This window comes from Microcaecilia unicolor, chromosome 5 (assembly GCF_901765095.1).
Source record: "Microcaecilia unicolor chromosome 5, aMicUni1.1, whole genome shotgun sequence".
NCBI classification, from domain to species: Eukaryota; Metazoa; Chordata; class Amphibia; order Gymnophiona; family Siphonopidae; genus Microcaecilia; species Microcaecilia unicolor.
In genome coordinates this window covers 76,517,003-76,533,995 of record NC_044035.1, presented here as the reverse complement: position 1 = coordinate 76,533,995, position 16,993 = coordinate 76,517,003, and the positions used below count along the sequence as shown (strand labels likewise).

General features: G+C 43.1%; 1 protein-coding gene across 1 annotated transcript in view; it reads left to right on the top strand.

Moving 5' to 3' along the window:
- Window positions 1–16,993, top strand: part of CC2D2B (coiled-coil and C2 domain containing 2B) — a 227,789-nt gene that overhangs the window by 162,398 nt on the left and 48,398 nt on the right. The window contains 4 exon segments of the mRNA XM_030204963.1: window positions 5,072–5,182; window positions 10,025–10,121; window positions 15,114–15,212; window positions 16,459–16,635. Of these exon segments, the coding sequence (XP_030060823.1) occupies window positions 5,072–5,182; window positions 10,025–10,121; window positions 15,114–15,212; window positions 16,459–16,635 (484 nt within the window).

The window sequence follows — 16,993 nt, the reverse complement described above, 5'->3', positions numbered from 1 at the left end:
ACTAGTCTGAGAGGAAAAATAAGCAGCAGTTTACTGCCTCTGCATGGAGAGTTCTAGCTCTCTACATGCTGGATCTATAACCTAGGTACAGCTACCATCTCTCTCAATTTACCTCGAGAGCAATCGGAAGGAGGGGGAATTCTGCTTCTCCCAGCATGCCCAGAGGCAGGCAGTAACAACAAAGTTCTAAATGGCACTGAAGTCCAGATGCTCAAAATTCCAGTGCTGTTTTGAACAGCACCGGAGAAATACCCCCCAGTGAGCGCTGCAAAACAGCTCTCTAATGTTCAGCACTAATGACATGCAAATTTAGGCGCAATGTCATTCACTGAATGTTAGGGAACTATTTCCAGTTCTGTGGGAGAATTGTGCCTGGGCACGTGCTCAAGAGCCCAGGCACAATCCTCCTGCAGAAGTGGTTTGACAGATCTGGCTTTTTCGTACTGCAGGAGAAAAGCATGGACCTGTCAAAGCCCTGGTGGTCCAGTGGACCCCAGGCCCCCCACCCTTCCAAACATGTAAGGGCCTGGAGGGTCTAGTTGACCCTCAGATCTCTCACCCTCCCAAATGCATAAACACCCCTCCCACCGAAAATACATAAAAACCTGGTGGACCAGTGGGACCCTTACTAGGCCATGCCAGGCCAGACCAGACCTGACCTCCCACCACCTGAGGGCTAGCCTGGTGGTCTAGTGATGGGCCCGCCCACAAACCCCCTCATACCTTAAAGTAGGAGGAGGGACTAGCACTCCCTCCCTCCCTCCTGTGGGTGTCGCCTTAAAATGAAAGTGCCCTCCTGGTGTATCTTGGGATGCTTATATGGTACTTAAGCCCCACCCAGCGTATCCCAGGATGCACCAGGCGTTCACTCTGGGGTCCTCTTTGCCCTGGGTTGGGTAGCCCGCTTATTCAGGCTGACTGTCTCTCTGGGAGAAAGCTCCCTTTTGTCTCTCTCCTCTCTCTTTCTGTTCTTGCTTCTCTCCCCCTAGCTCCTCCACCTCTCTAGCTGTAGGAGTCATTCAACCCCTCCCATCTTTAATTGGCAGCTAGAGGTTTTGGGATAACTGGAACCTTCTCCCATTGTAGTGTCTTTCCTATTCTTAAGAGGCACTACAACTCTTTCCAGCCACTGGGATTCCACTCCATGTTTTATTCCTTCTGAGCTTTTACTCCCTCTTTAGGCTCCCTTATGCCAATTCAAATGGGGGACAGAGGACTCTAAGTGCCCCAGGACCACACCCTAACCACCATAATGTGGTAATAACAGTTAGCATGTCTGGGTTTAAAAAAGGTTTGGACAAGTTCCTAGAGGACAGGGGGGAAGCCACTCCTTATACTAGGATCAGTAGCATGGAATCTTGCTACTGTTTGGGATTCTGTCAGGTACTTGTGTGAAACCCAATCCAAGGCTTCCTTCAGTTAGGGGAGGAGCAGTCATTATTATCTGCCTAATACCATTATGAACATCTATGAGCATGCTGAAAGACAAAGTGGGAGTCTAGACCTCCCCTCCTCTGGGAAGCATAAGGCACTCTAGCTTGGGGTATAGGCATAACAGAGGGCTTATGGTTGGTTTGCTCTCACATGTCAGGATTGCTCTGTTACATGACACTCCTGATAGGAGGAAGAAAAAAATGGCAGCTTGCGTACACATGGTAGGCTGTCAGCAAACCCTTGAATATTGCCGGCTTAGCTTGGTCACTTATAGCTGGCAGCCAGAACATCTTCACATATTGCCAGCCTAGCTTGGAAGCTTACATTGGACATGTTCAAAGGAATTGGCTCAGATAGTGTTTCTTAGGTTTGTTCAATAAAGCTGCAGATGCTTTTTTAGATAACCATATATGACTGTTGGTTGAGTGCCTGTTATTCTCAATATGGAAGTTTTGTCTGTTCTGTCCTATCATATAATGGATTTCCTAGTTTAAACTAATTGTGTGTTATTGTCCAATCTTAGATTTGTAAACCGGTTCTGGCTTGCTATGCAATAAGTGATGGTATAGTAAACAATTAAACAATAAATGGTGTCTTGTTATATAGACCTTCTAAGATGCCATCGTTTTCAGTTAGGTAAGCAGGGCAATAGGAAAAGAGGACTTTTTATACTAGCCCATTAGATCAGATTAGTAGGCTGAGCGTAACCTACTTAGAGAAATTAAAGGTAAAACCAATAAAATGTATGGCAGCCGGGAAACTGATCCAATTAGGAAATTAGGTGCTAATTAGGAAAAAGTAGTTGAGTGCCAAAACAGAGGTAAAATGGCAGTTATGCATGACAGTGCACTTAGGAGCTATTCTATAACTGGGTGCCTATCAGCTTATTTTCGAAAGTGATCGCTGGATATCTTCCAACATAAATCGGGAGATGGCCGGCGATCTCTTAAAAAGCGGCGAAATCGGTATAATTGAAAGCTGCTTTTTGACACCATCAGCCGCTTTCCAGTCGCCGAGCCAGCAAAAGTTCAAGGGTGCGTGTCGGCGGTGTGGCGAAGGCGGGACATGGGCAGGCATGGGCATGGCTACCAGATGGCCGGCTTTCACGGATAATGGAAAATAAAAGCGGCGTTAATCAGTATTTCGCCGGGTTTACTTGGTCCTTTTATTTCACGACCAAGCCTCAAAAAGGTGCCATAACTCACCAGATGGCCACTGGAGGAAATGGGGGATTGACCTCCCCATTCTCCCCCAGTGGTTACCAACCCCCTCCCACACTAAAAAAATAAAAATCTTTTTTGCCAGCCTGTATGCAGCCTCAAATATCATACCCAGCTCCCTGACAGCAGTATGCAAGTCCCTAGAGCAGTTTTAATGGGTGTAGTGCACTTCAGGCAGGCAGACCCAGGTCCATCCCCCCCCACCTGTTACACTTGTGGTGGTAAGTGTTGAGCCCCCCCAATCCCCCCCCCAACCCACTGTACCCACATGTAGGTGCCCCCCTTCCACCCATAAGGGCTATGGTAATGGTGTGGAGTTGTGGGGAGTGAGTTTGGGGGGGATATTGGGGGGCTCAGCACCCAAGGTAAGGGAGCTATTTGTATATTTTTTGTTTAATTTTAGAAGTGCCCCCCTAGGGTGCCCGGTTGGTGTCCTGGCATGTCAGGGGGACCAGTGCACTACAAATGCTGGCTCCTCCACGACCAAATGCCTTGGATTTCGCTGGTTTTGAGATCGCCGGCATTTTTTTCCATTATTGCTGAAAAACAAAACTGGCCATCTCAAACCTGGCGAACACTGGCATTGGCCGGGCCAAACCGTATTAATCAAAAGAAAAGATGGCCGGCCATCTTTTTTGATAATATGGTTACGGCCAGCTGTTGCGCCGCCGCCAAAATAGATCGCCGGTGATCTATTCACCAGCGACGTTCGATTATGCCCCTCCATGTGTTCTCATGCATAACTGTGAAGGGGCATTCTCATTGTAAATACAGATCTTGTCATATCATTCTGTTGCATAGCCAAGTTTGTTTTTATAACAACTATATCCTAGGAGCAGTTAAAGAACATCTACTCAACTGTTAATGTATTTAAAAAGTGCAGTTTTTGATCAGTTTAAAGTAGTTAAACATGGTTTTGCTTTTCACAAACAAGGAAAAAAGAAAATATATAAACTTTGAAATATGTATACAATAAAATAAATACTGAATACAGTACCTTTGCTGTTTTTACTGAAGGACATCAGCTTGTTCCTGAGCCGAACCTGTTCCTTGTTACGAGTCAGCAGTAGTAGGCATTTGCTAAAACCACCACACATGACGGATTCCTTTAAGTGAGGTAAATATCAGAGCAATACAATGAATGATTAGAAAGTAATGCCACTTATTATTAAACAATTGTTAAACAATTTCTGGTTTAAAAGAGAAAAAATGAAATTAGGTGTATTATTTTTTACTAATATTGGACAATAAGTATGTTTCCAACTAAATAAATTGAATATACACAGTTTTGGGTTTGAAAAAAGCCACCCAGACGATCAATGTGGAATAATGATTCAGATAAATAATAACTGGGGATAATCAGGTTAATAACATGGGGGGGGGCAGGAGGGGAGAGATGTGCCGAATGTGGCAGTGATGCCCTAGTGATGCTCCATGGCGGTACACAAAGAGGGGCATAATCGAAAGGGACGCCCAAGTTTTCCTGAGGACGTCCTCGGCAGGACGTCCTGGCGAAGGGGCGGGGAAACCCGTATTATTGAAACAAGATGGGCGTATATAGGTATTTATGATGGGATAATTTTTCAAAGGGAAAGTTTGTGTATACTTTCCCTTTGAAAACTGGTATAACATATGTACAAATTTGCTGCTCAAATTAGGTGGCCTATTATAAAATTATCTTCATTATACCTTTGTAAATAACTATTATGTTCTCATCAGCATAACTAATCAAAGGTATTTGACTGAGTCTTTTCTTATCTCAGTCTCCTTTGAGGGTATACAGTCAAACAAAAAACACAAAAGAAAATGCATTCATTTTATTTGTGACCAAGCTTGGATTTAAAAACTGGGCACCTATAGGCAACATGGGGAGGAAACGGCATCCCAACAACATTTTTTGAAGCATGGGGAAGTGATTTCCTCAGATATCATTAGATGGGTTGATGGAAGGTATGTGCACCACCCCCAGAAATCATTGGCACAGAGGTGGCTCCCAATACTCATGTCTAGATCTTCCCCTTTCTTACCTTTGATCCTGTCCTAGCTGCTGCAGTTGTCTTCTACTGCTAAGAGGAAGTTCTGTGGGGACCCTCGGAGCCATCATGCAATTTCAAAGTCAGTAGAAGCCCCTATGAGGGCATGATGTCTACAAGGCCTAAGCCAGTAGTGGAAGAAGAGGGCAGTGACAGGGAAAGGTTTAGATGACATCTATGGCTGCGATAACAGCACTCTGGTGGCTATCAAATTTTGGTGTCTGCCTAAATTTGAGCCTGCTTGTGATAGCATCCTGTTTGTTTTGGGGCATGCTATTCTACAGCTAATGAAAAGAATGAAATATGTTTTAGGATAACAAAAAAAAATTAACTTTGTTAAAAACAAAACAAAATTATTTCTCTGTCATCCATTTGTGCTCTTAGGTCCAATGTGTGCCCTTTCATAGAAGTTTCATTCCAGGATACAACATATCAGACCAGCATGGCACATGGATCTCATCCCTGTTGGAATGAAGAGCTGCAAATGGATTTTAAGTAACTATAAGAGTCATAATTAAAGCAATTACAAATTTACAACAGAGATTATCAATCCAGTCCTCAGGATATACCTAACTAATCAGGTTTTCAGGGTATCTAGAATAAATATGCATGAGATAGTTTTGCATACAATGGTAGAGCATGTAAATGTATTATTGTAGGTATTCTGAAAACTTGATCAGCTGGGTGTGTCTTGATGACTAGGTTGAGAGCCCTTGATTTAGGTTGAAAATGTATGAAAATGCCAAGTACAGTATGTATAGAAATATCAACACAAAATTACTTAAATTGAAATTTAATATGAAATATTGTTCTAGCACAAATATTCATTGTACTTTTACACCACCATTTTTAGTGTTTTATCATTTTTATTGATGATAAACAAAGATCAATACATCCAGTAACCAATAGACACAAAAATACCGTTGGCAAAACATTTAAACTAACAAGATATACCTAAACGTCTATCATCAACCACCGTACACCACCATTTTTAAAACTGTGTAATTTATTTTTTCCGAGGAAAAGCAGGCTTCAGTCTTCTCACAAGTGAGTGACACCAATCCATATCACCCGGTCCGGCATTTTGCCAAAGCTAAAAATAGAGCTTAGTGGAGTGTGAGCTGCTGCCTTCACTGCGCATGCAGGAGTGCCTTCCCACCTGTCACGTAAATGTGGTTCCTCAGTTCTCTTTTTTCGCGTGAGAGACAGTGGCGTTTGTTTGGCCTCTTCTCATTTGCCTGGTTCTTGAGAGCTTTTAAATGCATTTCGGCTAATTTTCTTGTTTTTTCTTGTAGCTCCTTTGTTTGGACCTTTTTTTTCCCAACCCAACCCTTTAATTTTTTTTTTGGTTACATTTGTACCCCTCGCTTTCCCACTCATGGCAGGCTCATGCGGCTTACACGGGGCAATGGAGGGTTAAGTGACTTGCCCAGAGTCACAAGGAGCTGCCTGTGCCTGAAGTGGGAATCGAACTCAGTTCCTCAGTTCCCCAGGACCAAAGTCCACCACCCTAACCACTAGGCCACTCCTCCTCTTTAGTTTTATTTTGCCCGGGTTTAACGTTTTCTTATTTTTTTCGTCATCATCGGGCCATTTTTAGGCCCTGATTTTGGTCGGTTCTTCCCTTTCTTTTTTCCATGCCTTTCCCCTTTTTAGGGCACCATTGAGTTATTTAATTTAGCTGACATTTTCTTGTCCATGTCCACAAAGACTCCCAGTGGCTTCAAGCGCTGTACCCGGTGCAATCGGACTATCTCGGGAAAAGACACCCATTCTTGGTGTCTGCAGTCTCTTGGTTCCGACCATAGCCCTGCTACCTGGGTTCTCTGTCTTTGCATGAAGAAGAGGACCCAGGTTTCCCAAGAGGCTCAATGAGAGAGAATTTTTGGAGCCAAGTCTGGTCCCTCAACATCTGCGTCAGCATCGACATCGAGCATCACACCAGCAATCGGGATTGTCGGTAAGCAGTGAGGCGCGAGTGGGTCTCCACCTGTCTCGAGGCCTCCTGCTGTGAAGGCCCCCTGGGATTGTCCATCGTTGTACCTGACCCTGAGGCGATGTGAGGATTTGACATCATCCTCATTGGCACCAAGGAGCTTTGGTGACACACTTTGGGCGAAGGCCAAGAAGCATCATCATTGGTCACCCTCAACACATGGTGCCAGGAGCTCCGGGGTCTCAAAGGATTCGGCACCCGAGAAGTGTCGACACCAGGAGGATTGCTCTCCCTCCATACAGGAGGTGCCAATGTGCTTGTCTCCAAGCAGCCAAGATCCTGTTCCCACGTTGACCCCAGCAGTTCTGCAACTTGCACCTCAACCAGCACCCCAGCTTTTCCTGGTGTTGGCCCTCAATGAGCTCATCCAGGCCTTGCCCAGATGGATGGCCATATGCAGCAGTGTGTATCGGTATTAGGGGTGCTTGGCATCTGCCATAACCTCCCGCTGTAGCCCCACCTGACCCTAAGCCTGCAGTGTGGCCTCCGATGCCAGCACCACTTGCGGCCCTGGTGTCAACTGCCACCCAGGGCCGGCACCTCCTCAACGTTGGTGGAGGAAGCTTCGCCGGAGTCCAGACAGGTGCCAGTTTCTGTACATTGCTCTCGAGGACACAGTTCCTCAGCATCAAGGCAGGTTCGGTCTCAGCAATCCCATAGGGAGATACTGTCTGACACCGAGAAAGAGCACTCATAGAATTCAGAGGAAAATCCCAGATATTTCTCCTCAGATGAGTCTTATAGGATCCCCTCTGAACTTTCCCCTCACCTGAAAGGAGACGGTTTCTGCTGGAGAGCCTTTCATTTCCATCTTTTGCTAAGGAAATGGCTGGAAGTGGAAGATGAGCCTAGGGCCAAGATAAATATAAGGAAAAAGTTAAAAAGTAAAAAGTAATAAAATTTTGGAACAATGACGAATACATGCCCACTCTAAGAAATGCTTGGCTTGATAAATTGAGCCATAATAGTGGAGTCATGCGCATCCGATAGATCCAGTAGTGCTACTAGACATAAGTGTATTTTGTAAGATGAATTTCTAAATGGTCTGGAGCTGGGCCTTTTCACTTGGAGATATAGGAGCCCTCTCCATTGAGAGAAGCTACTGATACTGTTAATTTTAGGACTCAGACATGCATCAGAGCTGGCTAGCAAATTTCACTCGTTCTCCATGAGATAACTCTTCACGGGTCCAATTTGATGAGAATTCCAAAACAGTAAACTCAAGTTCAAAACTATAGAATAGTCACCTTATTTGGCAGAACTTGTTATCTCAGTTCTGGTCATGCAAAGTAATAGTTGTCATCAGTAAACAGTCCATCGTAGTATTTACTACATAACAGGGGGCACTTGTAACAAAAAAAAAGTTAACTAATTCCCAAGTCCATAGCTCCCTTCCCTTGGGTGCCTGAGCCCCCCAAATCCCCCCCAAAAACCCACTCCCCATAACTCTACAACCATTACCATAGCACTAATGGCTGAAGAGGGCACCTAGATGTGGGTACAGTGGGTTTCTGGTGGTTTTGAGGGCTCTTCATTTACCACCACAAGTGTAACAGGTAGGGGGGATGGGCCTGGGTCCACCTGCCTGAAGTCCACTGCACCCACTAACAACTGCTCCAGGGACCTGCATACTGCTGTCATGGAGCTGGGTATGACATTTGAGGCTGGCATACAGGCTTGGAAAAAAAAGGTTTTTAAAGTTGTTTTTTTGGGTGGGAGGGGGTTAGTGACCACTGGGGGAGTCAGGGGTGGTGCATCCCCAATTCTCTCCCGGTGGTCCATCTGGTCATTTAGGGCACTTTTTTGGGACTTGTTCGTGAAAAAACAGGGTCCAAAAAAAGTGACCCAAATTCGCACTAAAACACACCTTTCTTTTTTCGATTATCAGCCGAGGACGCCCATCTCTCCTCCGCTGATAAACAACGCCCCAGTCCCGCCTTCACCACGCCTCCGACACAGCCCCCGTCAACTTTGGCTATTTCCGCGACGGAGTGCAGTGAAGACGCCCAAAATCGGCTTTCGAATATACCGATTTGGTTGCCCACGGGAGAAAGACACCCATCTCACGATTTGGGTCGAAATATGGCTCTTTCCTCTTTCGAAAATAAGGCGGATAAGTACCTATATCGTTATAATAAAATAGGTACCTACTTTGCTTCCCAACTTAGGTAATCTGTTATAAAAATTACTCTCCACCTGCACATTCTCTTAGAAGAGTCCATTAGCTTTATTTAATTTAAATATTTGGGGATTTGATATTCAAAATGATTTAACAGGTCAGAAAGGGCTCATGGCTGGTTCGATAGTTTGTTTTCGGCTAACTGGTCATATCAGCGGCACTTGACTAGATTGTGCCACCAAAAATGTCCGGTTGGCACCCAAAGCAAAACAGCTATTTTGGGGGTGTTCTGGGAGCAGAGTCAGCACTTAGTCAGCCAAGGTAACCACATAAATGGGAGCACATAAAAGTCAATACTATCTTATTGCGGTTCACCATAGCCAGTTAAGTTCTGAATATTGTACTTATCCGGCTATGGTTTCACGGGCTCTGCATACCCAGAAATTCAGTGCCAGAGCCCAGACATGACTCGGGATCGAATTTCAGGGATAACACCGGTACTGGTCAGCATAATGCTAATTGCTGCTGGCTAACTATCTGGCCCTTAAATAAAACAGAAGGGGAAAGAAAGTTTAAGGATCTGATTTATTGAGACTTTTTTTTTTCCATTTTTATATCTATAGGAATAATATCTTAGTAAATCAGCCCTGAGTGTATGCAAAGAAGTGTTTTATCCCCTCATTATTTTGTACTCTAAAGTTGAGAAAAATTTGTCTCCTCTTTCCGTCTCTTACTCCATCGTGGACCTTGAAAAGAATGTTTATTTATATGGTAGAATTATTTACTTAATGCAAAATTGGATGCCTTCTGTTCCTAATACCAGAAGAAAGTATTCCTGATCCTGTTATGCAAAATATGGGGTCCTTTTACTAAGTGGTGGTAAGCTCTAACGTGTGCATACCGTGCAAGAAAATGCACTACTGTGGTGTGCGCTCAGGTGTCCTGCAGTAGTTTTGGCATCTTGGGGCGTGCTTGGGGGTGGAGTGGGCAGAGAGTAGTTCAGCTACATTGCCATATGTCAAACCATTTAGCTCTTGATTAGCACATGAGCCCTTTTCGCCTACAAAATAGGTGTCAGTAAGGGCTCACGCACTAATGGCCAGCTGCTAATAAGTGGCCTCGGCGCGTGGGGAAACCTCAGAGCGCATCTTAGTAAAAGGGCCTCTACATCTGTTATTTCACAAAAAAGAATTTTTTAAACTGTTTTTTTTTAAAACTGCAGATCACCTGGTGGGGATTACACTTATGCAGGTTTGACTAAGATTAAAGACAAAATATATATCAACATTTTTGATGAAGCTGTGATTGAGAAGCATGAGGTAAATATAAATGGACAAATTTGTTAAATAATACTCCAATTCTACCTCACAGTCTGTACATAAAGAGGGGCATTTTTGACAGGGGATGCCCATCTCTAAGGGCACCCATTTCCGAGGACGGCGCCATGAAGGGGCGGGGCCGACCGTACTTTCGAACGAGATGGGCGTCCATCTTTCGTTTCGATAATACGGTTGGGGCCGGCCAAATGTCAGAGATGGCTGGCATCGGTTTTCGCCGATAATGGAAACTGAGGCCGGTGATCTCAAACCCGACCAAATCCAAGGCATTTGGTCGTGGGAGGAGCCAGCATTTGTAGTGCACTGGTCCCCCTGACATGCCAGGACACCAACCAGGCACCCTAGGGGGCACTTCTAAAAATTAAAAAAATAAATAAAACTCCCAGGTGCATAGCTCCCTTACCTTGGGTGCTGAGCCCCCAAACCTCCCCCAAAACCCACTCCCCACAACTATACACCACTACCATAGCCCTAAGGGGTGAAGGGGGGCACCTACATGTGGATACAGTGGGTTTCAGGTGGGTTTTTAAAGGCTCCCATTTTCCACCACAAGTGTAACAGGTAGGGGGGGATGGGCCTGCCTGAAGTCCACTGCACCCACTAAAACTGCTCCAGGGACCTGTATACTGCTGCGATGGACCTGAGTATGACATTTGAGGCTGGCATAGAGGCTGGCAAAAAAGTTTTTACAGTTGTTTTTTTGAGGGTGGGAGGGGGTTGGTGACCACTGGGGGAGTCAGGGGAGGTGATCCCCATTCCCTCCGGGTGGCCATCTGGTCAGTTTGGGCACTGTTTTGGGACTTGGACCTGAAAAAAAAGGGACCAAATAAAGTGGACCAAATTCTCACCAGGGATGCCCTTCTTTTTTCTATCAGCCGAGGGCGCCCATCTCTTAAGCATGCCCCGGCACGCCCCGTCCCGCCTTCGCTACCCTTCTGACACGCCCCCGGGAACTTTGGCCGTCCCGGCGACGGAAAGCTCTTGGAGCTGGCCAAAATTGGCTTTCGATTATACCGATTTGGCCGGCTTCAGGAGATGGCCGGCCATCTCCCGATTTGTGCCAGAAGATGGCCGGCGATCTCTTTCGAAAATAAGCTGGCTAGTATTCCCAGCATCTAATAAGAGGATTACAGTTTTGTAGTGCTAGCATTAAAGGGTTGTACACAGGGCACTTGCCCTCCCTTGCCAGAAGGTGCCCCAAGCCTGCCCCAAAATGAAGGCAGCACAGCCTACTGGCAAGCTTGGGTCCCCTTTGTAAATTTCTTTTACTATGTGTTTATAAATTATAAATGTAGGTATTATTTTACAGCTAAATTAGAGGTTCATTAAGGGTACAAATAAATGTGTGTTTATGATGTTTTTGTACCACAAGAACTATTGCTTGCTTTGGTACCTCTTTGGGTGGAATCAAATATGCATATTTGTGTCACATAAGCAATGTCAGTACAGAAAAGGCACAAACAATTAGTGGAGTATACAAAACAAGCTAATGGGCATATGAAAGAGCACTAGGGGAAGTGATGTTTTTCTGGTATTTATCAAATAAATCAGCAGCATTTACTCCCAGTCCTCAAGTCAAATTTTCAGAATATCCATAATAAAAATGCATGAGAAAGATTTGCATACAGTGGAGGTAGTATACATGCAAATCAGTCTCAGAAATAAATATTCATTAGGTATATCCTGAAAACCTAACCCATTTGTGACCTGGGTGGACTGGGAGGGAATAGCACTGCAGCATTTATTGGTTAAAACCTATAGTCAGAAGCTCTAGACATAATTGCTAAGGAATAACAATGTGTTGTAGAGCAGGGGCTCTCAGCCCAGTCCTCAGGACACACACAGCCAGTCAGGTTTCAGAATACCTGCAATGAATATGCATCAGATAGATTTACATTTAATAGAGGCAGAACATGCAAATTTATCTTGTGTATATTCATTGTAGCTATCTTGAAACTCAGACTGGCTTGGTGTGTCCTGAGGACTGAGTTGAGGACCCCTGCTCTAGAAGAATCATAAAATTAATGAGGTAGTCCTCAGACCAAGGAAGAGTGCAAACAGCAAGCTGTTGAGATCAAAAAACAAGTTTCTCCAGTATAAAACCAATACCAAAATCTGGCCCTCATTCATTGGAAAATCCATAATCTGAGTAAGGCCAAGATGAGTCTTCCTACACTCATCTACTGGTTCAGAAAAACTCTATAACCTGTGTTTTTAAAAAATTATTTTTCTAAGAAAGAAAGGAACTCGTACTCAGACAGAGGACCATCTGTGGGGAAGGGAGAAAGCAGGGCAATCATCCAGTGTTCAACACACCTAGAGTAGCTCTCCACCCTGCAACCAGTTGCATATTTCAGTCATGGCATGATTTTTCCACCCTTCTTCCTGCAGGCCAGAGGTGTGTACTCTTACTTGTTGGTACCTCTTCTGCCACATTCATGAAATGGAAAGAACATCAGGGAGAGGGGAAATTGAGAGAGAAAGAGGCTCTTCTCTCCTTCTACCTTCCCTCCACCACTGCTGTTATTCTCTCTTTTTTCCCTCCCCTACAGGTGCATTTCTCAGAATCAGATTCAGAAAACTTTATTAACATGATAACATTTTAATATGTTGTCAAAATAATGCATAAAGGAGATAATTTTATAAAATCATGCATACTCATATATGGCCACATACACGTGTGAATGATCTCTTATAAAATTCCAAGAGGTGTAAAATATGGACCATAACATGGTGTTGCATACTTTGCTACTGGGCAAGCACAGGGTTTGGGTTTGGGTGAAGAGTGGGCAGAGTGGGCAGAGTGGCAAGTATGCATGTAGATTATGAAATATCTTAATCTATGTGTATACGTGCATAATGTACACTCCTTTATAAAATACCAGCATAATTAGGTTTATATGTGCATATGTGCTCTCCCCCAAATTCTATATATGGCACCTTAAGTTGTATATGCTAATTTGGCCACAGAGCCAATTTGAGTACACAACTTAATTAACAAGCCAATTAGCCGCCAATAATTGGTAGTTAACCAATTAGTGGCACTAATTGGCTTTAATTAGAATTAACATGCACAATTTTCTAGGCATATTCTACAACACAGTGTGTATAAATTCTAATGAGCACAGTTGAAAAGGGGGCATGGCCATGGACGTGGAATAGGTGGGTTGTGGGCATTTCTAAAAACTATGCGCAGTTTTATAGAATACACTGATCTGTGCCTAACTAAGGCACAGGTATTTAGGCCTGGTTTTAGGTGGCCTAAATGGGTGCACCTAAATTTTAGTCACAAGAAAAGCACGTGAGTGTATTCTATAAACTACGTGTAACTTTAGGCTTAGTTTATAGGATCACGCTGACCGTATGGTTTTACGGTGCTGATTTTTAAGGTGCCATATATTTTGTTTCCCCCTTTATGACATAGAGCTGGTGTAAATGTGTGCATCTATGTTCCAGAGATACACACGTGGTCTATGTGTGCACCCCACCCACACTCTGCTCAGAATCCAGCCATGTATACACCTACTTGCAAAATATGTGCTATTGGAGATATGCATGTAGTTACAGAATAATGCTTAGGCACACTTTTGGCAATATGCACATATTTTCTAGTATTCCAGATATATGTGTTAGTGCCTACTTTAATCACTCCAATCTTGGGAATTACAATAATAATGGATCATAATTGTGTGGCTTGTTTAATGGTTGCAAAAGTCCTCTACTCCAAAATAACCCCCCAAAATCTGATGTAACATTCTTTTGTAATGTTCTATGTAAAGTGTCTTTTCTTTCTTGCACATTTGCTCTTCAATTCTAATTTGTATCTGATATCACCCAGAGATCTCTCTCTCTCTCTGGTTTTGTAAGCCACATAGAGCCTGCATGTTTGTGAGGATAATGTGGGGTATAAATACATTGATAAATAAATAAATAAATAAATAAATAAATAAATAAATAAATGTAATTTGAGAGAGAATAAGCAGTTTCTGGCTAAAGAAAAAAAATAAAGGGCTTAAACAATAGATTGGCACCAAGGAGAAGCCACTAGACTCTGGACCATGTCTTTCATTAGCAGCAATGTTCCCCCAATATTCAAAATGTGGTTAGACTGCAATGGATTTTGCTTGGATTATGGTCATAACAATTTGCCTGCCCAATTAAAGATGTACCTTCATTTGTGCATATAAAATATGGCACAGAGACATGTGACCAGCATGGAACGGCAGATACAACTTAGCCACCTTACTGAACAGACTAGATGGACCATACTGGTCTTTATCTGCTATCATTTACTTTGTTACCATATTGGAAAAGTAATTCTGAGGGTCTTGTATAGTGTAATAAAGAAGATCATGTACTGCAGAATACAGATTGATTTCGTTTTTTGAGACACGAAGGATATCCAAGTCATAGTTTTCTAACATCTAAGTCCTGAATTTGTAGAAACAGGGGGCGGTGAGTGTTTTGCTAATCGCCATTCCTGCATATTCAATGCCATGCCATGCCCAGGCTTCGGCCTTGAATATCTGGTTTATGTGGAGTCAGCCAACGCATAGCTGGCTAAGTCAAAAGTCAGAACTTAAGTGGCTATGGGTTATTGCATAAAGATAGGTCTGTGTTTTATGTGGCTACCCTAGCTAGTTAAGTGCTGAATTTCGCCAAATAACCGGCCAACTGCTGACACCATCCCAGAACGCTCCTCAGATAGCTGGTTTTCACTTTGGCGCTAACCACAAATTTTCAATGGTGATAACCGGTTAAGCGCTGCTGAAAATTAGAGGATAGCCCCAAACAAACAATTGTTCTGCTTTTATCGTATGTACAGCTATTTGATTTGGTGTTGCTATTTTATGCTATTTCTTACTTTATTGCATACAGCTAACTGCTTCCATTAGAGCTATGGTTATACACAAGAAAACACAGTAAGTATATATTTTGAACAGCAATAAATGGCATTTTAATGTATATCCACAGGATAACTGTCTTAGAGGATGCAGTACTCACTCCTACACAAAAAAGAACTGGCTTGGATCTGTTGCTTTTCCTTTCACTGCACTCCTGCACCAGTCAAAGGTAATAGTCATCAAAGCATGTTCAACAACGTTATCAGTAAGATAGCCACTTGAAGAATGAACCATTACGATCCCACTTCTTTACCATGTGATATCATTTAGAGCAGGGGTAGGCATCTCTGGTTCTTGGGGCTACATGCCCTACATGAATCTTTAACAATGCACCTTCCCCAGTAGTTGGTTTAGAGTCCTACCCCTCTGTAGTTCAGCATCGCCTGTTCTATTCCCTATGCCTCTAGGTTGCCAGCATCTCCCTGTCCTCTTCTCCACCCCCAAAGGTGGCCAATATTTACCCTTCCCTTCTGTACCCCACTTCCAAGGAGGCTAGCATCGCCCCTTCCTGTCTCTACGAACCCTCAGGTTTCCCCCTCCCCCCACCCAGTTACCCAGCATCTCATTAATCTCCCCTTAACTACCTCCATTCCGTGTCTTGCATCTCTTTGTATTAGATAAATGAAACCTTTATTAGAGGAGCTAAATTCTACATTGATTAAGATGTATATACAATGGTTAAGACATATACAATGATTAGCTAAACAATCATTACATCACTGGTCTCTACATCTAAGCAATGCTAAGAGTTATTAGACCAGGAAAAGAAGCAATAATACACTATACATACAATCATCAGTGGTCCTTACATCATCCAGGCTCTTATCATCAGCTGGGGGGGGGGCCCATTACAGCGAAAGCCAGGAGCTTTTTAGACCAGGAACAGATCCTCTGCACAGTACATATGTTACTCACAGATGAGCTCCCGATTTCACTGAAAGAAACTCCCCTTTTTATTAGGCTCAGAACTCATGTTCAGAGCTGAGGAAAATTACAGAATGCTTCTCTGTCTAGGTAAACAAGCCATACTGTGGGAACGTGGTCACATGCTCTCCAACTCCAGGTGGCCAGGCTGGAGCTGGGAAGCAAGTGCCATACTCCTCTTCACATACCAAATTAATTAGAGCTGTGTCTTATCTTCCACATTCTAACTTGTTTTCGCATAATCAAAGTTAAACAATCATTTTTAAACATAATTATTTCTAACCAACAATACAGACCCCAAGTGCACTGGTCGGTCAAGACAGAGCTGAAATACAATCTTTAAAATTCACTTCCATTACAGCACCGGAGTTGCCCATTGTTTGTTTAAATACATTTTACTGCAGATTGTATTATTGTTTGTTTATCTTTCAAAACGAAGGCCCATAAGGTTATTCTTGTTGTATCTACTAGTAAAATGTATGTATTTGCAGGTCAGTGGTACCTTTCAAGTGAATACACCTCCAGTTTTGCTTGGTTACACCTGGAATGAGACATACATGGTTCCTAATGAGGAGAACAGTGACCAAGATCGAATGGAAAATAGCCTATTAACAATATTTACTACTATCGAGCCATACATTTTAGCAGTTGGACGGGATCTGGAAAAGGTTAATTTTTTAATTTAAACTTTTCCCCCTGATTCTATAAAGGTCGCCATAAATTGTGTCCACAAATGTATTTATTATTTATTTATTTATTTGTGACATTTATATCCCACATTATCCCAAACAAGTTTGAGTTCAATGTGGCTTACAATAAACAGTATAGGATACATAACAAAGAATAATGCATAAGAAAGTAATTTGTTGTAAGAATCCAATTTTACAATACAATATCATAAACATCTCGGGATAGCTACTGATATTTAACATTTAGAACATCTATTATGAATGAGAAATTGTACTTGAAGCAAAGATAAAGTTAATGGTAAATAGAGTAATAACCAATTCAGGTAATAATTAATTG